The sequence below is a fragment of the Trachypithecus francoisi genome, unplaced genomic scaffold, assembly GCF_009764315.1.
Source record: "Trachypithecus francoisi isolate TF-2019V2 unplaced genomic scaffold, Tfra_2.0 Lachesis_group0, whole genome shotgun sequence".
In the NCBI taxonomy this organism is placed as follows: Eukaryota; Metazoa; Chordata; class Mammalia; order Primates; family Cercopithecidae; genus Trachypithecus; species Trachypithecus francoisi.
The window spans coordinates 60214390-60231254 of NW_022681453.1; the positions used below are offsets into that span (position 1 = coordinate 60214390).

Below are 16865 nucleotides of genomic sequence, written 5' to 3' on the forward strand. Positions count from 1 at the left end.
GAAAGTGACTTCAGTGTCAGATCTTCATCTGTGAGATGGGGAATGTTACTGCCCTCCTTAAAGTGGAATGCTAGGAGCCAGCGTAGCAGCGCATGTCACGGACTCAATGCTCGCATTTGGAGGAGGCTGCTGGCCTGCTGAGGTCTGAGAACCTCAACGTGTGTGCCTATCCCAGATGTGTGTGCTTATTGTTTTGAGTTTCCTGGAATTTGGAGGAAGCTTCCTAGGCAGCAGCTCCAGGAGAACAGGGGCCTTATCCATTGCTTCATCTTCTTCAGAGGAAGGTGACTGTCACTTATAGGCATACCTTGATTGATTGTGCTTTGCCTTACTGGGCTTCACAGAGATCATGCATTTTCCAGTTTGGAGGTTTGTGGCAATCCTATGTCGAACAAGTCTATTGATGCCGTTTTTTCAACCTCGTGTGCTCACTTTGTGTCTCTGTCACATTTTGGTAATTCTCGGATGGTTGTTTCTTTTTTTTTTTTAAGACGGAGTCTCGCTCTATTGCCCAGGCTGGAGTGCAGTGATACAATCTCGGCTCACTGCAAGCTCCGCCTCCTGGGTTCACACCATTCTCCTGCCTCAGTCTCCCAAGTAGCTGGGACTACAGGCGCCCGCCACTACACCCGGCTAATTTTTTGTATTTTTAGTAGAGATGGGGTTTCACCTTGTTAGCCAGGATGATCTCGATATCCTGACCTCGCGATCCGCCCCACCTCAGCCTCCCAAAGTGCTGGGATTACAGGCTAGAGCCACCGCACCCAGCCCCAATTCTTGGATTTTTCACACTTATTTATATCTGCTTTGATGATCTGTGATCAGTGATCTTTGATGTCACTTTTGTAAATGTTTGGAGGTGCCACAAATGGCATGTGTGTGAAACGGTGAACTTAACTGATAAATGCTGTGTGTGTTCTGACTCCAGAACACAGGGTTCCAGTGACCGGCCATTCTCTTGTCTCTCCCTCTCCTCAGGCCTCCCTGTTCCCTGAGACACAATAATACCGCAATTAGGCCAATTAATAACCCTACAATGGCCTCTAAAGTGTTCAAGTGAAAGGAAGCCTTGCACATCTCTCCCTTTAAGTCAAAAGCTAGAAATGATTAAGCTTAGTGAGGAAGCCGCATCGAAAGCCTAGATAGGCTGAAAGCTAGGCCTCTTGTGCCAAACAGCCAAGTTGAGAATGTAAGGGAGAAGTTCTAGAAGGAAGTTAAACGTGCTACTCAGTGAACACAGGAATGATAAGAAAGTGAAACATCCTTATAGCTGATACAGAGGAAGTTTTCATGGCGTGGATAGAAGATCAAACCAGCCACAATATTAGCTGAAGCCTAATCCAGAGCAAAACCCTGTCTCTACTAAAAATACGAAAAATAGCTGGGTATGGTGGCGGGCGCCTCTAATCTCAGCTACTTGGGAGGCTGAGGCAAGAGAATTGCTTGAACCTGGGAGGTGGAGGTTGCAGTGAACCGAAATCGTGCCATTGCACTCCAGCCTGGGTGACAGACCGAGACTCCGTTTAAAAAAAAAAAAACCAAAAAACAAAAAACAAAAACAAGGTCAGGCACGGTGGCTCATGCCTGTAATCCCAGCACTTTGGGAGGCTGAGGCAGGTGGATCACAAGGTCAGGAGATCGAGACCATCCTGACTAACACGGTGAAACCCCGTGCGGGTGGATCACAAGGTCAGGAGATCGAGACCATCCTGACTAACACGGTGAAACCCCGTGCGGGTGGATCACAAGGTCAGGAGATCGAGACCATCCTGACTAACACGGTGAAACCCCGTCTCTACTAAAACTACAAAAAAATAGCTGAGCGTGGTCACACGCACCTGTAGTCCCAGCTACTTGGGAGGCTGAGGCAGGAGAATGAACCCGGGAGGCGGAGCTTGCAGTGAGCCAAGATTGCCCCACTGTGCTCCAGCCTGGGCAACAGAGCGAGACTCCATCTCAAAAATAAACAAATAAATAAATAAAAATAAAAGGAAAGAAAAGAAAAACCTTCCAGAAAGGATTCACCATTCTAGATGTCTTTAAAACATCTGTGATTCATGGGAGGAGGTAAAAACATCATTAACAGGAGTTTGGAAGAAGTTGATTCCAGCCCTTATGGATGACTCTGAAGGGTTCAAGGCTTCAGTGGAGCAAGTCACTGCAGATGTTGTGGAAATAGCAAGAAAACTAGAATTAGAAGTGGAACCTGAGGATGTGACTGAATTGCTGCAGTCTCATGATCAAATTTGAACAGATAAGGAGTTGCTTCTTACAGATGAGTAAAGAAAGTGATTTCTTGAGATGAGATGGAATCTACTCCCGTGAAGAGGCTGTGAACATTGTTGAAATGACAACAGAGAATTTAGAATAGTACACACATTTAGTTGGTAAAGACGTGGCAGGGTTTGAGAGGATTGACTCCAAGTTTGAAAGCAGTTCTACTGTGGGAAAAATGCTGTGAAACAGCTTCATATGCTACAGAGAAACCTTTCATGAAAGAAAAAGTTGATCAATGCAGCCAACTTCATGGTGAGGTGAACCCAGCCCTCATTACCCACCACCCTGATCACTGAGCAGCCGTCAACATCGAGGCAAGACCCCCACAGCAGAAAGATGATGACCCGCAGGCTTAGATGAGTGTTAGCTTTTGTGTGTGTGTGTGTGTGTATGAGATAGGGTCTTGCTCTGTTCCCCAGGCAGCAGTGTAGTGGTGTGATTATGGCTCACTGCAGCCTTGACCTCCTAGAATCAAGCAGCCCTCCCACCTCAGCCTCCCGAATAGCTGGAATTACAGGTGCATGCCACCGTGCCCAGCTATTTTTCTTTTTTTGTAGAAACAAGGTTTCACCATGTTGCCTCGGCTTGTCTTGAACTCCTGGCCTCAAGCGATCCTCTTATCTCAGTCTCCCACAGTGCTGGGATTACAGGCATGAGCCATTGTGCCCAGCCTGTAACATATTTTAGCAATAAAGTATTTTCTCTCTCTCTTTTTCTTCCTTTCTCCCTTCCCTCCCTCCCTTTCTGCCTCCCCTCCTTTCTTTTTCTCTTTTTTTCCTTAAGAGACAGAATCTCTCTGTGTTACCCAGGCTGAACTGCAGTGGTGCATGCAGTCACAGCTCCCTGCAGCTTCAAACTCTTGGGCTCAAGCAGTTCTCCCAATTCATCCTCTCAAAGTGCTGAGATTACAGGCATGAGCCACTGTACCTGGCTCAATAAGATATTTTTTAAACTAAGGTATGTACTTTTTTTTTTTTTTAGATGCAATGCTGTTGCACACTTAATAGACTACGGTATGGTATAAACATAATTTATATGCACTGGGAAGATAATGTGTGACTCACTTTATTGTGATACTTACTTTAGTGTAGTCTGAAACCAAACCCCCAGTATCTCCAAGAAATGCCCATAGTAGTTATTCAATAAATATTTTGGATTGATTAAGTCAATGATCCTTTCTTCTCCTGTATTCTAGAAGTGAGACATTTGGTTTTAAATCAGAGAAAACTCTCTGAACAGGGCATTGAGAATGCCAACATTGTCAGAGAAGACTCGAACCAGGAACATCCACCAGGAAAACAAGAAAAAGTAGAAAAACACCCAAAGTCTTTGCAAGGTGAGCGGAGAAGGCCTTAGTGGATAAGCTGAGTGCAAGGCGATGGCAGGGAAAGCGGTTGTGTGGTGTGCTGGGGTGGTGCATCTGCATGGGCATCCCTCCCGTGTGTTGGCAGTGGAGGCGGGTGGGGCTCATCCTGCCACACAGCTGTACTGCTCTTGCTGCGTGGCTTACTTTTCATTGCTGATTCTGAGTTCTGCTCTTGTCCCCCAGGCTGCAGTGCAATGGCACAATTTGGCTCACTGCAACCTCTGCCTCCTGGGTTCAAGTGATTCTCCTGCCTCAGCCTCCTGAGTAGCTGGGATTACAGGCGCCCACCACCACACCCAGCTAATTTTTGTATTTTTAGTAGAGACCATTTAGTAGAGACCAGCCTCACCATGTTGGCCAGGCTGGTCTTGAACTCCTGACCTCAAGTGATCCACCTACCTCAGCCCCCAAAATGCTGAGATTATAGGTGTGAGCAACTGCACCCAGTCCCAAAAACTTCTCTGACTGTGGAAGTTGTGTATGTGATTTTTAGAAAATTCAGTGAATAGATAAAAATATAAAACAAACAGGGAAAACAATTTCATCACAAGGAGCAATCTATGTAACATTGTAGTGTGGTGACTATGTAGTATTTCATCTTCTGGGCAGACTGCAATTTGCTAACCATTCCCTATGATTGGGAACTTGGGACTGTTTTCATTATTCTCTAATGTAAACAGGACTGAAATGGACCATTTAATAGATAATAGACTTTCTTCTTTTTCTCTGTGGGCTGTTATGTAAGGAACTGGAGGTCTCCTCCATTTATCCAAATAATCGAATATTAGTCTATGTTTATTCATTTACTCACTTATTAACAACAAACTTTTTGACTGAGTGCTTCCCACATCCCAGGCCTTCTGCGTACAGACTGACATTACAGAAATGGGTCGGGGCCCTCATTTCTTAGTGAACTAGCATGTAACAAAAAGCTTAGAAATGTTTTCTACTGTTTTCAGGTTCTCACCAAGCAGAGCCCGAAAATTCTTCCAAGAACAGTGAGGAATATGAGAAGTCCCTCAAAACAGATGATTCTTCCACGGTTCAGTAAGGATTGAACAATATTTTGGGTGGTGGGAATGGAGCTCCTCTTGTGCTAGCCCTACTATGAGTTGTGGTAGGTTTTTTAGTAAATCCAGTTAAATTGGAGCTCATGCAATCCAGGCTAAATTAAGGGAACAGAGAAAGGGCAGCTTGTGTTTATGAGTACATGTTGCACATCAAACTTTCTGCATGCATTATTTTATCTCATTTGATCCTCATAATAACTACACAAGGTGACTGAGTAATTAAATGATTTACACAAAGTGATAAACCAGAATTCCTGGTTAAGCCAGGATTCCAACCCACAGCTTCAGACTGCTGAGTCTCCAGCCATCCTGCATGAGGTCATTTGCTCTTAGGGCCTCTGGTAGCCTGAGAAGGCTCTGGAGAAGGAGACTCCTTGGATGCTATGGGGACCAGGGAGAGAATGGAAGCCCAGCTGGTGGTTTTGGGAAATGGAATGAGAAGAACCAAGAGAACATGTCTTTAAACAATTTTGATTTTTTTAAAAATTATTTTTGTATGGAATATATAGATTATTTTGGGAAGAATGGACATTTTTACATTGTTAAGGTATCTCATCCATGATCATGGTATATCCTTTCATTCAATTCATACCCTCCCTTATGTCCTTTAATGGAGTTCATTTGTTCTGCCTATACATGTTGTGGATAATTCCTATAAGTGAATTCTTTTTTTTTTTTTTTTTTTTTTTTGAGGCAGAGTCTCGCTCTGTCACCCGGACTGGAGTGCAGTGGCCAGATCTCAGCTCACTGCAAGCTCCGCCTCCCGGGTTTACGCCATTCTCCTCCCTCAGCCTCCCGAGTAGCTGGGACTACAGGCGCCCGCCACCTCGCCCGGCTAGTTTTTGTATTTTTAGTAGAGACGGGGTTTCACCGTGTTAGCCAGGATGGTCTCGATCTCCTGACCTCGTGATCCGCCCGTCTCGGCCTCCCAAAGTGCTGGGATTACAGGCTTGAGCCACCGCGCCCGGCCCCTATAAGTGAATTCTTAGATGTTTTATAGTTTGGGTTATTTTTATAAAAATATATTATTTTCCATTATATTTTTGAGTTGGTTAGTACCTTGAATGCAGACCAAGTGTGTCAGCATTACTGGGAATTTGGTAGAAATGGAGAATTTCAGGCCTGCCCCGGTTTACTGAACCAGAGTCTTCATTTTATTTGACAAAATCCCTAGGTAACTCACAGGCACGTTGAAAACTGAGAAGCACTGGGTTACAGGAATGCACTATAAGTTTTCAAAAAATCTGCTCTCCTTTGGTCCATCAGTAAATAGATTCTCAGATCTGGCCCCTGATTTTTTTTCACCTTCATTCATTTTTCTCTTTGTGAATTTTCTAGATGGAGTGTTTCAAGAACACCAACCATTTCTTTGGCAGGAGCAAGCATGATGGAGATCAAAGAATTAATTGAGAGTGAATCACTTAGCAGCTTAACAAACATATTAGACAGACAAAGGTCTCAAAGTAAGTTAGGATAGGATTTGGGAATTTTATAGTATAACTAGACTTGGAAGAATTATGAAATATTTTAAATTCAGGATATGCCAATGAGATTCTTGCATATTTGACCAAATGTTTCTCAAAAGTAAAAGAGTACTGTATACATTTTCAACTTACGCATCCCATCCTTACCATCCATTCATCCATCCATCCCCATCCATCCATTCATCCATCTGTCCATCCCCATCTATCTATCCATCCATCTCTATTCATCCATCCATTCATTCATCCATCCCCATCCATCCATCCCCATCCATTCATCAGTCTGCCCACCCATTCCATTTATTCATCCATCCATCCATCCATCCATCCATCTCCATCCATCCATCCATCCATCCATCTCTATCCATCCATCCATTTGTTCCATTTCTTCTCATGTCATTTACTCACCCTCATCATCCATTCCATTCCACCAATATTTTTGACCCACGGTGTTGTGCATATGGGGGACATGAAAATCTCTAATATCTAATGGAGACTTTCAAATAAAGAATTGCAATTCTATGTGATAGATGTTGTGGTAGGGGTAGGTATGTGGTATGTTGGGGAAGCATAAAAGAATCATGTTTATGTAAAAACTCTCCTGGAAAGATAAAGTATTTACTCTTTTTCTTTTCTTTTCTTTTCTTTTTTTTTTTTTTGAGACAGAGTCTCACTCTGTCGCCCAGTATCGGCTCACTACAAGCTCCGCCTCCTGGGTTCACGTCATTCTCCTGCCTCAGCCTCCCGAGTAGCTGGGACTACAGGTGGCTGCCACCACGTTCGGCTAACTTTTTTTTGTATTTTTAGTAGAGACGGTTTCACCGTGTTAGCCAGGATGGCATTGATCTCCCGAAATTATGATCTGCCCACCTCAGCCTCCCAAAGTGCTGGGATTACAGGTATGAGCCACCGCACCCAGCCTTTTCTTTTTTTTGAGAGAGAGCCCGGCTCTGTTGCCCAGGCTGGAGTGCAATGGTGCAATCTTGGCTCACTGCAACCTCTGCCTCCTGGCTTCAAGCAATTCTCCTGCCTCAGCCTCCTGAGTAGCTGGGATTACAGGCATCCACCACCACACCCAGCTAATTTTTTTTTTTTTTTTTTTTTTTTGAGACGGAGTCTCGCTCTGTCGCCCAGGCTGGAGTGCAGTGGCCGGATCTCAGCTCACTGCAAGCTCCGCCTCCCGGGTTTACGCCATTCTCTCGCCTCAGCCTCCCGAGTAGCTGGGACTACAGGCGCCCGCCACCACGCCCGGCTAGTTTTTTTTGTATTTTTAGTAGAGACGGGGTTTCACCGTGTTAGCCAGGATGGTCTCGATCTCCTGACCTCGTGATCCGCCCGTCTCGGCCTCCCAAAGTGCTGGGATTACAGGCTTGAGCCACCGCGCCCGGCCTTTTTTTTTTTTTTTTTTGAGACGGAGTCTCGCTCTGTCGCCCAGGCTGGAGTGCAGTGGCCGGATCTCAGCTCACTGCAAGCTCCGCCTCCCGGATTCACGCCATTCTCCTGCCTCAGCCTCCCAAGTAGCTGGGACTACAGGCGCTCGCCACCACGCCCAGCTAGTTTTTTTGTATTTTTTAGTAGAGACGGGGTTTCACCGTGTTAGCCAGGATGGTCTTGATCTCCTGACCTTGTGATCCGCCCGTCTCGGCCTCCCAAAGTGCTGGGATTACAGGCTTGAGCCACCGCGCCCGGCCTAATTTTTGTATTTTTAGTAGAGATGGGGTTTCACCAAGTTGGTCAGGCTGGTCTCGAATTCCTGATCTCAAATGATCCGCCTGCCTCAGCTTCCCAAAGTGTTGGGATTACAAGTGTGAGCCACTGCGCCCGGCCCAGTATTTACTCTTATGGTGGAATGAAGAACACAGCATCCCATGTCATGGGACCCGCTCATGCAGAAGCATGTAATGTTATTCACATACTGTCAAGAGATCTGAACCCTCAGAAGCCACTAAATCGACTTCCTCATTCTCAGCCTAGATCCCCTCACCAGTTTCTCATTAAGAAGTTGTGTTTCCAGTGTGAGGTGGGAAAATCTAGAGCCAGTGGGTATACTGCTGCCTCCTGGGATGGGCCATTTCACATCCTTTTAGCTGTCATTGCTACAGATCATTTCCTCATCTCTCAATCAGTTAATCTGTTGTTTGCTGACACTGGCCTGGTTCTAGTGCAACAGTCGAAGGCTGCAGAGGGAAGTGACTGCTTGAGCCAGGCTCTCTGCTGGGTGCTGGAGATACAGTTGAAGAAAACTCATTCCTATTCTTACGGTCCACAAAGACTGAGTCACACTTTCACATGTGAACGCCTCTCAACTCCTGACTTTTTTCTTTTCCAGATTAAAAGTGTCACTCTTTCTAAAAATGTGCTTTAAGCATTCAATGAGGTTTTTAAACCATTCTTTTATTTTGAAATAAAGATTGGAAAGTTCACACAAAAATGCAACAACTACGTATTCACAATTTAGGTGTTAGCATTTTGCCATGTGTTATGGGTGGACCGTCCTGCATGCACACAGTCCTCCTGCCCGGGATCTGAGTTGTCTCCAATTTCTTGCTCCAGCACTGCCATGATGAGTGTTTGGGCACACATATGAGTCCAGGGCATTGGCCCAGTGGGACCCCTGGGGCACAGGCTGTGAGCCTCGACCCCATTGCTAGATGCTACTAGTTTACTGTCCAGGCAGCATCTCTCTCTCTCTCTCTTTTTTTTTTTTTTCCTTTTGAGACAGAGTTTTGCTCTTGTTGCCTAGGCTGGAGTGCAATGGCATGACCTCGGCTCACCACAACCTCCACCTCCCAGGTTCAAGCAATTCTCCTACCTCAGCCTCCCAAGTAGCTGGGATTATAGGCATGTGCCACCACGCCTGGCTAATTTTGTATTTTTAGTAGAGATGGGGTTTCTCCATGTTGGCCAGGCTGGTCTTGAACTCCTGACCTCAGGTGATCCACCAGCCTCAGCTTCCCAAAGTGCTGGGATTACAGGCGTGAGCAACTGGGCCTGACCTCAGGCAGCATCTCTTTACCCTCCTGCTCGCAGTCCTAAGGACTGCTGTTCTCTGCTGCTCTGCACAGACATGGTTTAGTTCCTGACTCCTGGTGAGACTGAGCAGCATTGCATAGGCTTATTTGGTCACACTCTTCTATGATTTTCCTATTCATATCTTTGCTTATTTTTTTGTTTAAAAAAATTGTCTTATGATCTGCCAGCTTTGTGTTTACATCTGGATAATTGTGCATTGCCAGTTATATGCATGATAACCCTCACAGACAGGGGTATGTAACTTATCCTTTGACTAGATTCATGGTATCTTGTTTTGTACGCCAATTATTTAAATATTCCTCTCTAGTTTATACTTTCAGGAATGTTAAAGAAATCCTTCCTCAGCTGGGTATGGTAGTGCACGCCTGTAGTCCAAGCTACTTGCAAGGCTGAGGGGGATCATCACTTGAGCCCAGAGTTCATGGCCAGCTTTGGCAACATAGTGAAACACCATCTCTCTCTTTTTTTTTTTTCCCAAAGACTGAGTTTCTCTCTTGTAGCCCAGGCTTGAGTACAGTGGCACGATCAGGGCTCACTGCTACCTCTGCCTCCCAGGTTCAAGTGATTCTCCTGACTCAGCCTCCCAAGTAGGTGGAATTACAGGTGCCTGCCACCATACCTGGCTAATTTTTTATTTTTAGTAAAGATTGGGTTTCACCATGTTGGCCAAGCTGGTCTCAAAATCCTGATCTCAGGTGATCCACTTGCTTCAGCCTCCCAAAGTGCCGGATTCACCATGTTGGCCAGGCTGGTCTCAAAATCCTGACCTCAAGTGATCCACTTGCCTCAGCCTCCCAAAGTGCCGGATTTATAGGAGTGAGCCACCGCACCCGGGCGAAACATCATCTCTTAAAAAAAAGAAAAAAGAGGCTGGGTGCATTGGCTCAAGCCTGTAATCCCAGCACTTTGGGAGGCCAAGGCAGATGGATCATCTGAGGTCAGGAGTTCGAGACTAGCCTGGCCGACATGGTTGAAACCCTATCTCTACTAAAAATAAAAAATCAGCTGGGCGTGGTAGCACGTGCCTGTGGTCCTAGCTACTCAGGAGCCTGAGGCAGGAGAATCGCTTGAACTCCAGCCTGGGCAGCAGAGTGAAACTCCGTCTCAAAAAAAAAAAAAAAAAAAGAAAAGAAAAGAAAGAAAGAAAGAAAGAAATCCTTCTTCATCCAGATGTCAGTATAGTCTCCTAGATACTCTTCTGATGATTTTGAAGTTTTTGTTTTATACTCTTAGTCTGTAATTCATTTTGTATACGCCATGAAATAATTCAGTAACTTAATTTGCTCCCATATGGATAGTCAATATAACTTACCCACTGATTGGAAATGCCACTTCTGGCATCTGTTGGGTTCCCCTATGTGTTTGGGTCTGTTCCTGGGCTTTCTCATCTGTCCCATTAGTCTTGATGACCATAGATTTATATGTGTTCTCATCTCCTTTTCCTTCTGGTCTGAGCTTGGCACTGAGCAGAATGTTTTATGTAGCGTTGCTGATTTCCTCTTTTCAGTGCCCTAGAAGGCACGTGCTGTTGCCCTCATATAACAGGTGAGGTTACTGAGGCTCAGACTGTGGGCTTTTGTTTAAGAGCAGGGTCTCTTAAAAAAGCCCACCCTCCACCCTGTGCTGAGATTAAGAGCTGACTGGAGGGAGCCTTGAGTGTGTTATGGCATCATTGTCATGGTGACTTTAGTCCTCTTCTGCCTGTGTTCTCAGTTAGCAGAGGCGGGGAATGAGAGACCCTTATTACTACATATAACTGGCAACGGGCCTGCCATCTATATTTAGCCACCACTTCTGGTTGCTGGGAAGAGGCAGTCACACAAAGAACAACCCCTGCCTTCTAGGAGCTTCCGGAACCTTCCCAAATCTCTGTAGCATGTTCAGGTCCACATGTGGCAGCTCAGATACAGTCTCCTCTTAATGCTTATCTCCTTTATTTGATTTCACAGTTAAAGGAAAAGATTCAGAGGGAAGAAAGAAAATCCAGAGGAGACATAAGAAGCCCCCTGCAGAAGAAGAGGCACACCTCATGCTGACAGGCCTAAGGAAGCAGAGCGCTTTCTCCATCCAACTGGCCGTCATGCCGCTCCTTGCCGGTACCCACTCCTTGCCCTGTTCCCAGCAGCTCCAGCTTGCCAGAATGGCCATAAGCGGATGCTCCTAATGACAGCCCTGCTGTGTGCCACCTCATTTCATCCTCACAGCCACCTCAGGAAACTCAGGGGTACTGGCTCCATAGTACAGGGGGAAACGAAGACCCAGAGAGGGTAGCTACATTGCCTGAGATCACATAGCTAGGAAATGTGAAGTCTGGACTTGAACCCAGCTCTATTTGATTCCAGACTCCAAGGAAGCCTATGGGAATATTAAATGTCATCATTGTGTTTGCTAAGAAGATGCTACTTTTAATAAATGCTTTCCTACAGATTTTTACAAAAACAGCTAGTAACAGGAATGAGGAAAGGGAACCCTGACTGAGCCCCTCTGGGTGCAGGCACCTCCCGTGTGACACATCACTTCTCAGACCAAATTCTGAGCCACTCAGCCAACCTGTGGTGTGGTGGTGGCTGTGCTGGTTACCATTGTTACCATTTTTTTCAGTGAGGAAAAGAACTCAAAGAGGTTAAGTAACTTTCCTAAGGCCGCACAGCTCAGTGGCCAAACAGGGATTTAATTCTTTTGCTTTATAAGATCTACCACAATTTATGAACTAGATTTTACACATATTGGCAAATCTTAACTAAATATTATATCAATATGTTTTGATGATGGAAATCTCAGCATGTATTTTGGTAAAATTATATTGCTTTGTTCCAAAAAAGAGTCATATGGGGTGAGCTCCCCCTCTTTTTTTTGTTTTTAGAGAAAATTCAGACTTTGTTCATTTTTTTGGCCATTACGTGTCTTGTGCGCCCTCTCCTGGCTACTCTGCAGAAGCGCGTGCGTTGGTCTTTTCTGAACTGGGACCAGTGTTCATAGAGGAGGGGGCAAAACCCCCATAAGTCAGAGCCGCCAGTTCACTTACACAGGTGCCAGTCATCATCCTCCTCACGCGCTTTTGGGTTGGTGTCAATTCATTGTGAGAAAGTGCTATTAACTTTTCAGTTTGCACTTTTTTTTTTTTTTTTTGAGATAGGGTCTTGCTCTCTCACCCAGGCTGGAGTGTAAGTGACACAATCATAGCTCACTCCAGCCTGAAGCAAGCCTCCTGCCTCTGCTGCCCGCATAGCTGAGACTACAGGTGCACACTACCGCACCTGGCTATTATTATTATTATTATTATTATTTTGTATTTTCTGTAGAGACAAGGTCTTGCTATGTTGTCCAGGCTGGTCTCAAACTCCTGGACACAAGTAATCCTTCTGCCTTAGGCTCTCAACGTTCTAGAATTACAGGTGTGAGCTGCCGCACATGGCAGTTTGCAGTTTTAAATGACTTTTTGAAAATCATACTTCACCTACAGCTAGTCCTTCCTGACCACCTTCACTTTCTCAGAACCTTCTTGAGAAGCAACAGTGCCAGAGAGTAAACTTACAGAGCATCTTCCCCCGCCCCATTCTCCAGCCTGACACTCCAGCATACCTGTTGCACACAGTGACTTTGAGCGAACGCCTTTGCTAGCTGCTTCCTCTGTCCTAGGGGAGTGTACCATGGGACCTGCCCCACTTTGGATTTTACTGTGAGAGGAAAGAGAAGTTCAACTGTCTTGGCCTGCCTGGCGTGACTGTTTCCAGCAGAATGAAGCCAGGACATGGTCCCCTCTCTCTTTTTTTTTTTTGAGATGGAGTCTTGCTCTGTCACCCAGGCTGGAGTGCAGTGGTGTGATCTCGGCTCACTACAACCTCTGCCCCCCAGGTTTAAGCAATTCTCTTGCCTCAACCTCCAGAGTAGCTGGCATTACAGGCACGTGCCACCACGCCAGGCTAATTTTTGTATTTTTAGTAGAGATGGGGTTTCACCATGTTGGCCAGGCTGGTCTTGAACTCCTGACCTCATGATCCGCCCGCCTCAGCCTCCCAAAGTGCAAGGATTACAGGCATAAGCTACTGCGCCTGACCTAGCCTCCCCTCTCTTTAACCTGTACCGTCATGGCTGTACAATGCAGGGGTTCATATGTAAGAGCTTTGGTGACAAAAACACTTTGATCATGGCTCAGTCACTTACCAGCAAGTTGCCTGCTTTCTCTGAGTCTCACTTTCCTCCTCTGTGAAATGGGGGTGATCACTCCTACCTCAGAGCGTAGTTTTAAGGATCACAGGAGCTGATGTGTGTAAACTGCTTAGCACAGTCCAGAGGGTGCTGGTGTGGAGGCAGCAGCTGCCTCCCGAGGCCGTGTGTGTGGGCCGCTCCATTATACTCTGACACAGCCTATGGTCATCAACAGAGCACGAGTCGGCTCAACAGGCCAGTTGTATGTCTGGTTTTGCCAGAAAATAATAGCATAAGATTATTTATTGTAAACCCAGCATAATTATTTTTGGTAATCATCTTCAATTTCAAATTAGGCCATAGATCATGTATACCTTATTAGTAAATATTGGTTGGCTAGTAACCTAGTAAGATTCTAGAAAGATTCAGTGTCTGGGAGTGAACTCTTATTTTAAAAGGATAGTATTGCATAGCGGAGGGGCCCCACTTAGCCCCGCAGAACTTGTTTGGATGCTGGTTCCACAACGTATTGGCTAAGAGACCTTGGATGATCGCGTCAGAACTCTGGGCCTCAGTTTCCCCATCTGTAATGTGGTGATGACAGCAGCCAGACAAGGTTAAGGATGAAATGACATTAGCGCATGTTGGGACTGGCTGTAGCAGGAGCACAAACATTCCCTTGCACTGTTCCACTCTTACTCGACCAGGGCTCTTAACTCAGGGGACTTGTGTCTGCTAGGGACATTTGGCAGCGTGTGGAGGCATTTTGGTTGTCACGACTGAGAGTGGGATGCCACTGGCATCTAGTAAGATACTGTTAAACATGCCACAATGTATAGGACTGTCCCCTGAGCAAAGAATGGCCTGCCCCAACTGTCGGCACTATGGAGGCTGTGAGCCCCCAGCCTGGAATTCTATTCTGGTACATGTCTCACTGACTGATGGTTTGAGCACTTTTTAAAATTTGTATTTTTGCACTGGGGATTCCTTGTACCTTGAGTAGTCTTTTTTTTTTTTTTGAGATGGAGTTTCACTCTTGTTGCCCAGGCTGGAGTGCAATGGTATGATCTCAGCTCACTGCAACCTCCGTCTCCCGGATTCAAGCAATTCTCCTGCCTCAGCCTCCCAAGTAGCTGGGATTTCAGGCATGCGCTACCATGTCTGGCTGATTTTGTATTTTTAGTAGAGACAGGGTTTCTCCATTTTGGTCAGGCTGGTCTCGAACTCCTGACCTCAAGTGATCCGCCCCCCTCCTTGGCTTCCCAAAGTGCTGGGATTATAGGCGTGAGCCACCGCGCCTGGCCCAGAATGCTTTTTCTATAAAAGGGATCCATGTATTTCACCAGTCAGAGATGTACTAGGTAGGGAAAAAACAAAACAAAAAAAACCCCTCAAGTTTTGGAGGCAGGATTGACCTGGGTTTGAATCCCAGATCTGACTCTTTGTCATGTGATAAGCTAGAGTCTCCGAGGCTCAATTTCATCTGCAAAATGGGGATAGATACATCCTTCCTTGGGGTTAAAAGATTAAGAAAGATGATGTATGAGATGGTGCTCAAAAAGATCAGTCTATTCCTTTCAACATGCCTGTAAATGTATTTCTAGGGCATGTAAAAGCCAAGTCACTCACATTCAGAAAGAGTAGGCGCTTCTAAAACAAGTCATGGGCCAGATGTGCTCAGCCTGGGCGACAGAGTGAGACTCCTCAAAAAAAAAAAAAAAAAAAGAAAAAGTATTCTGACAGCTACCTATATGCCTTGCAATGGCTCCATTCACCCACCCCTTTCATGAGGCGCACTAGTGCAAAACCATCCTGGTGGGAGGTGTGCATGCTTGTATTTGGCTCAGATGTGCCAGTTGTGTTCTACATCAATATCTGTATTTTCCTCATCAGATCACAACAAGTGAAGCAACCCACTGAGTACCAAATGTACACACTGGCATGATATGTCCTTGATGGGAGAACTGCCCGGAGCACTCCACCCAATAGCCTTCCTGCAGCAATGGCCAGGCTCTCTGCTGACCCATACAGGAACCCATAGCCATATGAGGGTACTGGGCATTTGGAATGTGGCTTGTGTGGAGAAGGAAGTGCATTTTATATTTTATTTAATTTTAATTATTTACAATTCAAGTAGCTACCTATGGCCCATAGCTACCATAGTGGATAGCACAACAGGTCTAGAACGTTGGTTCTCAAGTTACCTGGAGAGCTATTAAACCTCCCATTGTGGAGGCCACACCCCAGACCAATGAAATCGGACTGTCTGGGAGTGGCACCCACACATAGGTGTTCCTGTTGTGTCCCAGATGATTCAGGAAATGCTTGTATTACTTATTAACAGATGTCATCAAGATTAAGTCACACACATTCAATTCTAGAGAATTTACAGGACCTCAGTTTGAGAAACTAGCACAGAACATGCTGCCCGTGGGTGTTTCTCGATTCTTTATTTTTTTAATTAAAGTTTTCCCTTTTGGGTTGTGATTTTATCATTGGCTCATCTCAGGTTGCTTGATCCTTCTGTGCTTGTCTCGGGGCTGTCATGAGGAAAGGTCTAATGCTGGGTGTATTTCCCCCCAGGATGGCAAACTGTCATGAGTCGTGGCAGTGAGAAGTCTGCCAACATTTTAGATTGCCTTTTGACTTTAAAAACAGAAGTTCCAATCATGACCGAGGAGCAAAAGCAGGATTTAAATCCCCTGACCATAAAGATCAAGTGTGCTTCCTGCCTTCCGTCACAGCCTGTGCCCATTCAGGAACTAGAGGTAAGAATGAGCTGGACGCATGGAGTTTAGAGCTCCTCCCCTTCTACCCACCTGCCTGTCATATGCCATCACTAGTCCTCCCGATGGCCCCAAATAAGAAATGTGGTTATCACCTGCATTTTACTATTTAGGATCCCACAGTGAGATACAAAAGAGATGGGGTTCCTGGGATTAGGTGTGACCAATCCTGAGGTCTTCTACTACGCTGCAGGTGCTCTTCAAATGCAGGTCATGAGCCTCCCTTCAGGAGCCCCCAGGCTTCACTGTTCCCGTGGCAGTTACCAGCAGGATGCTTGCTCATTGTTAACCAACCAGGTTCAGTACTGCTGTTTATTCTGTGAGTTCTTTGTCCCCTCTCCTGGTTGGATTCCTGTCTCCTGAATTCTCTCCCTTTATTTGCTGTCTGGTTTTGCTGGAGTGCATCCTCTAGTAGCTTCTCGAGAAAAGGTCAATGGGAGATTTATTTTTGAGATCTCATATGTCTGCAGATATATTTTTTCTACCTTTTTTTATCCTTACACATGACTGGTAGTTTGGATGTGTATAGAATTCTAGGCTAAAAATCATTTGCCTTCAGAGTTTTGAAGGCATTGTTCTATCATCTTTTATTTTCATACAAGTTGAACCTTTGTATGTGACCTGTTTTTTGTTTCTCCAAATGCTCATAAAATCTTTTTTGTCTCCTTTTTTATTTTATTTATTTATTTGAGGCAGAATTTCG

At 45.4% G+C, this 16865-nt stretch overlaps 1 protein-coding gene across 4 annotated transcripts in view; it reads left to right on the forward strand.

Moving 5' to 3' along the window:
- CFAP92 (cilia and flagella associated protein 92 (putative)) overlaps window positions 1-16865 on the forward strand; it is an 84983-nt gene that overhangs the window by 17263 nt on the left and 50855 nt on the right. For all 4 annotated transcript variants that reach the window (XM_033210868.1, XM_033210867.1, XM_033210869.1 and 1 more), the window contains 5 exons: window positions 3473-3613; window positions 4603-4690; window positions 6052-6176; window positions 11177-11323; window positions 15960-16144. In XM_033210868.1, coding sequence (XP_033066759.1) covers window positions 3473-3613; window positions 4603-4690; window positions 6052-6176; window positions 11177-11323; window positions 15960-16144 — 686 coding nt within the window. The remainder of the gene's footprint in view (window positions 1-3472; window positions 3614-4602; window positions 4691-6051; window positions 6177-11176; window positions 11324-15959; window positions 16145-16865) is intronic.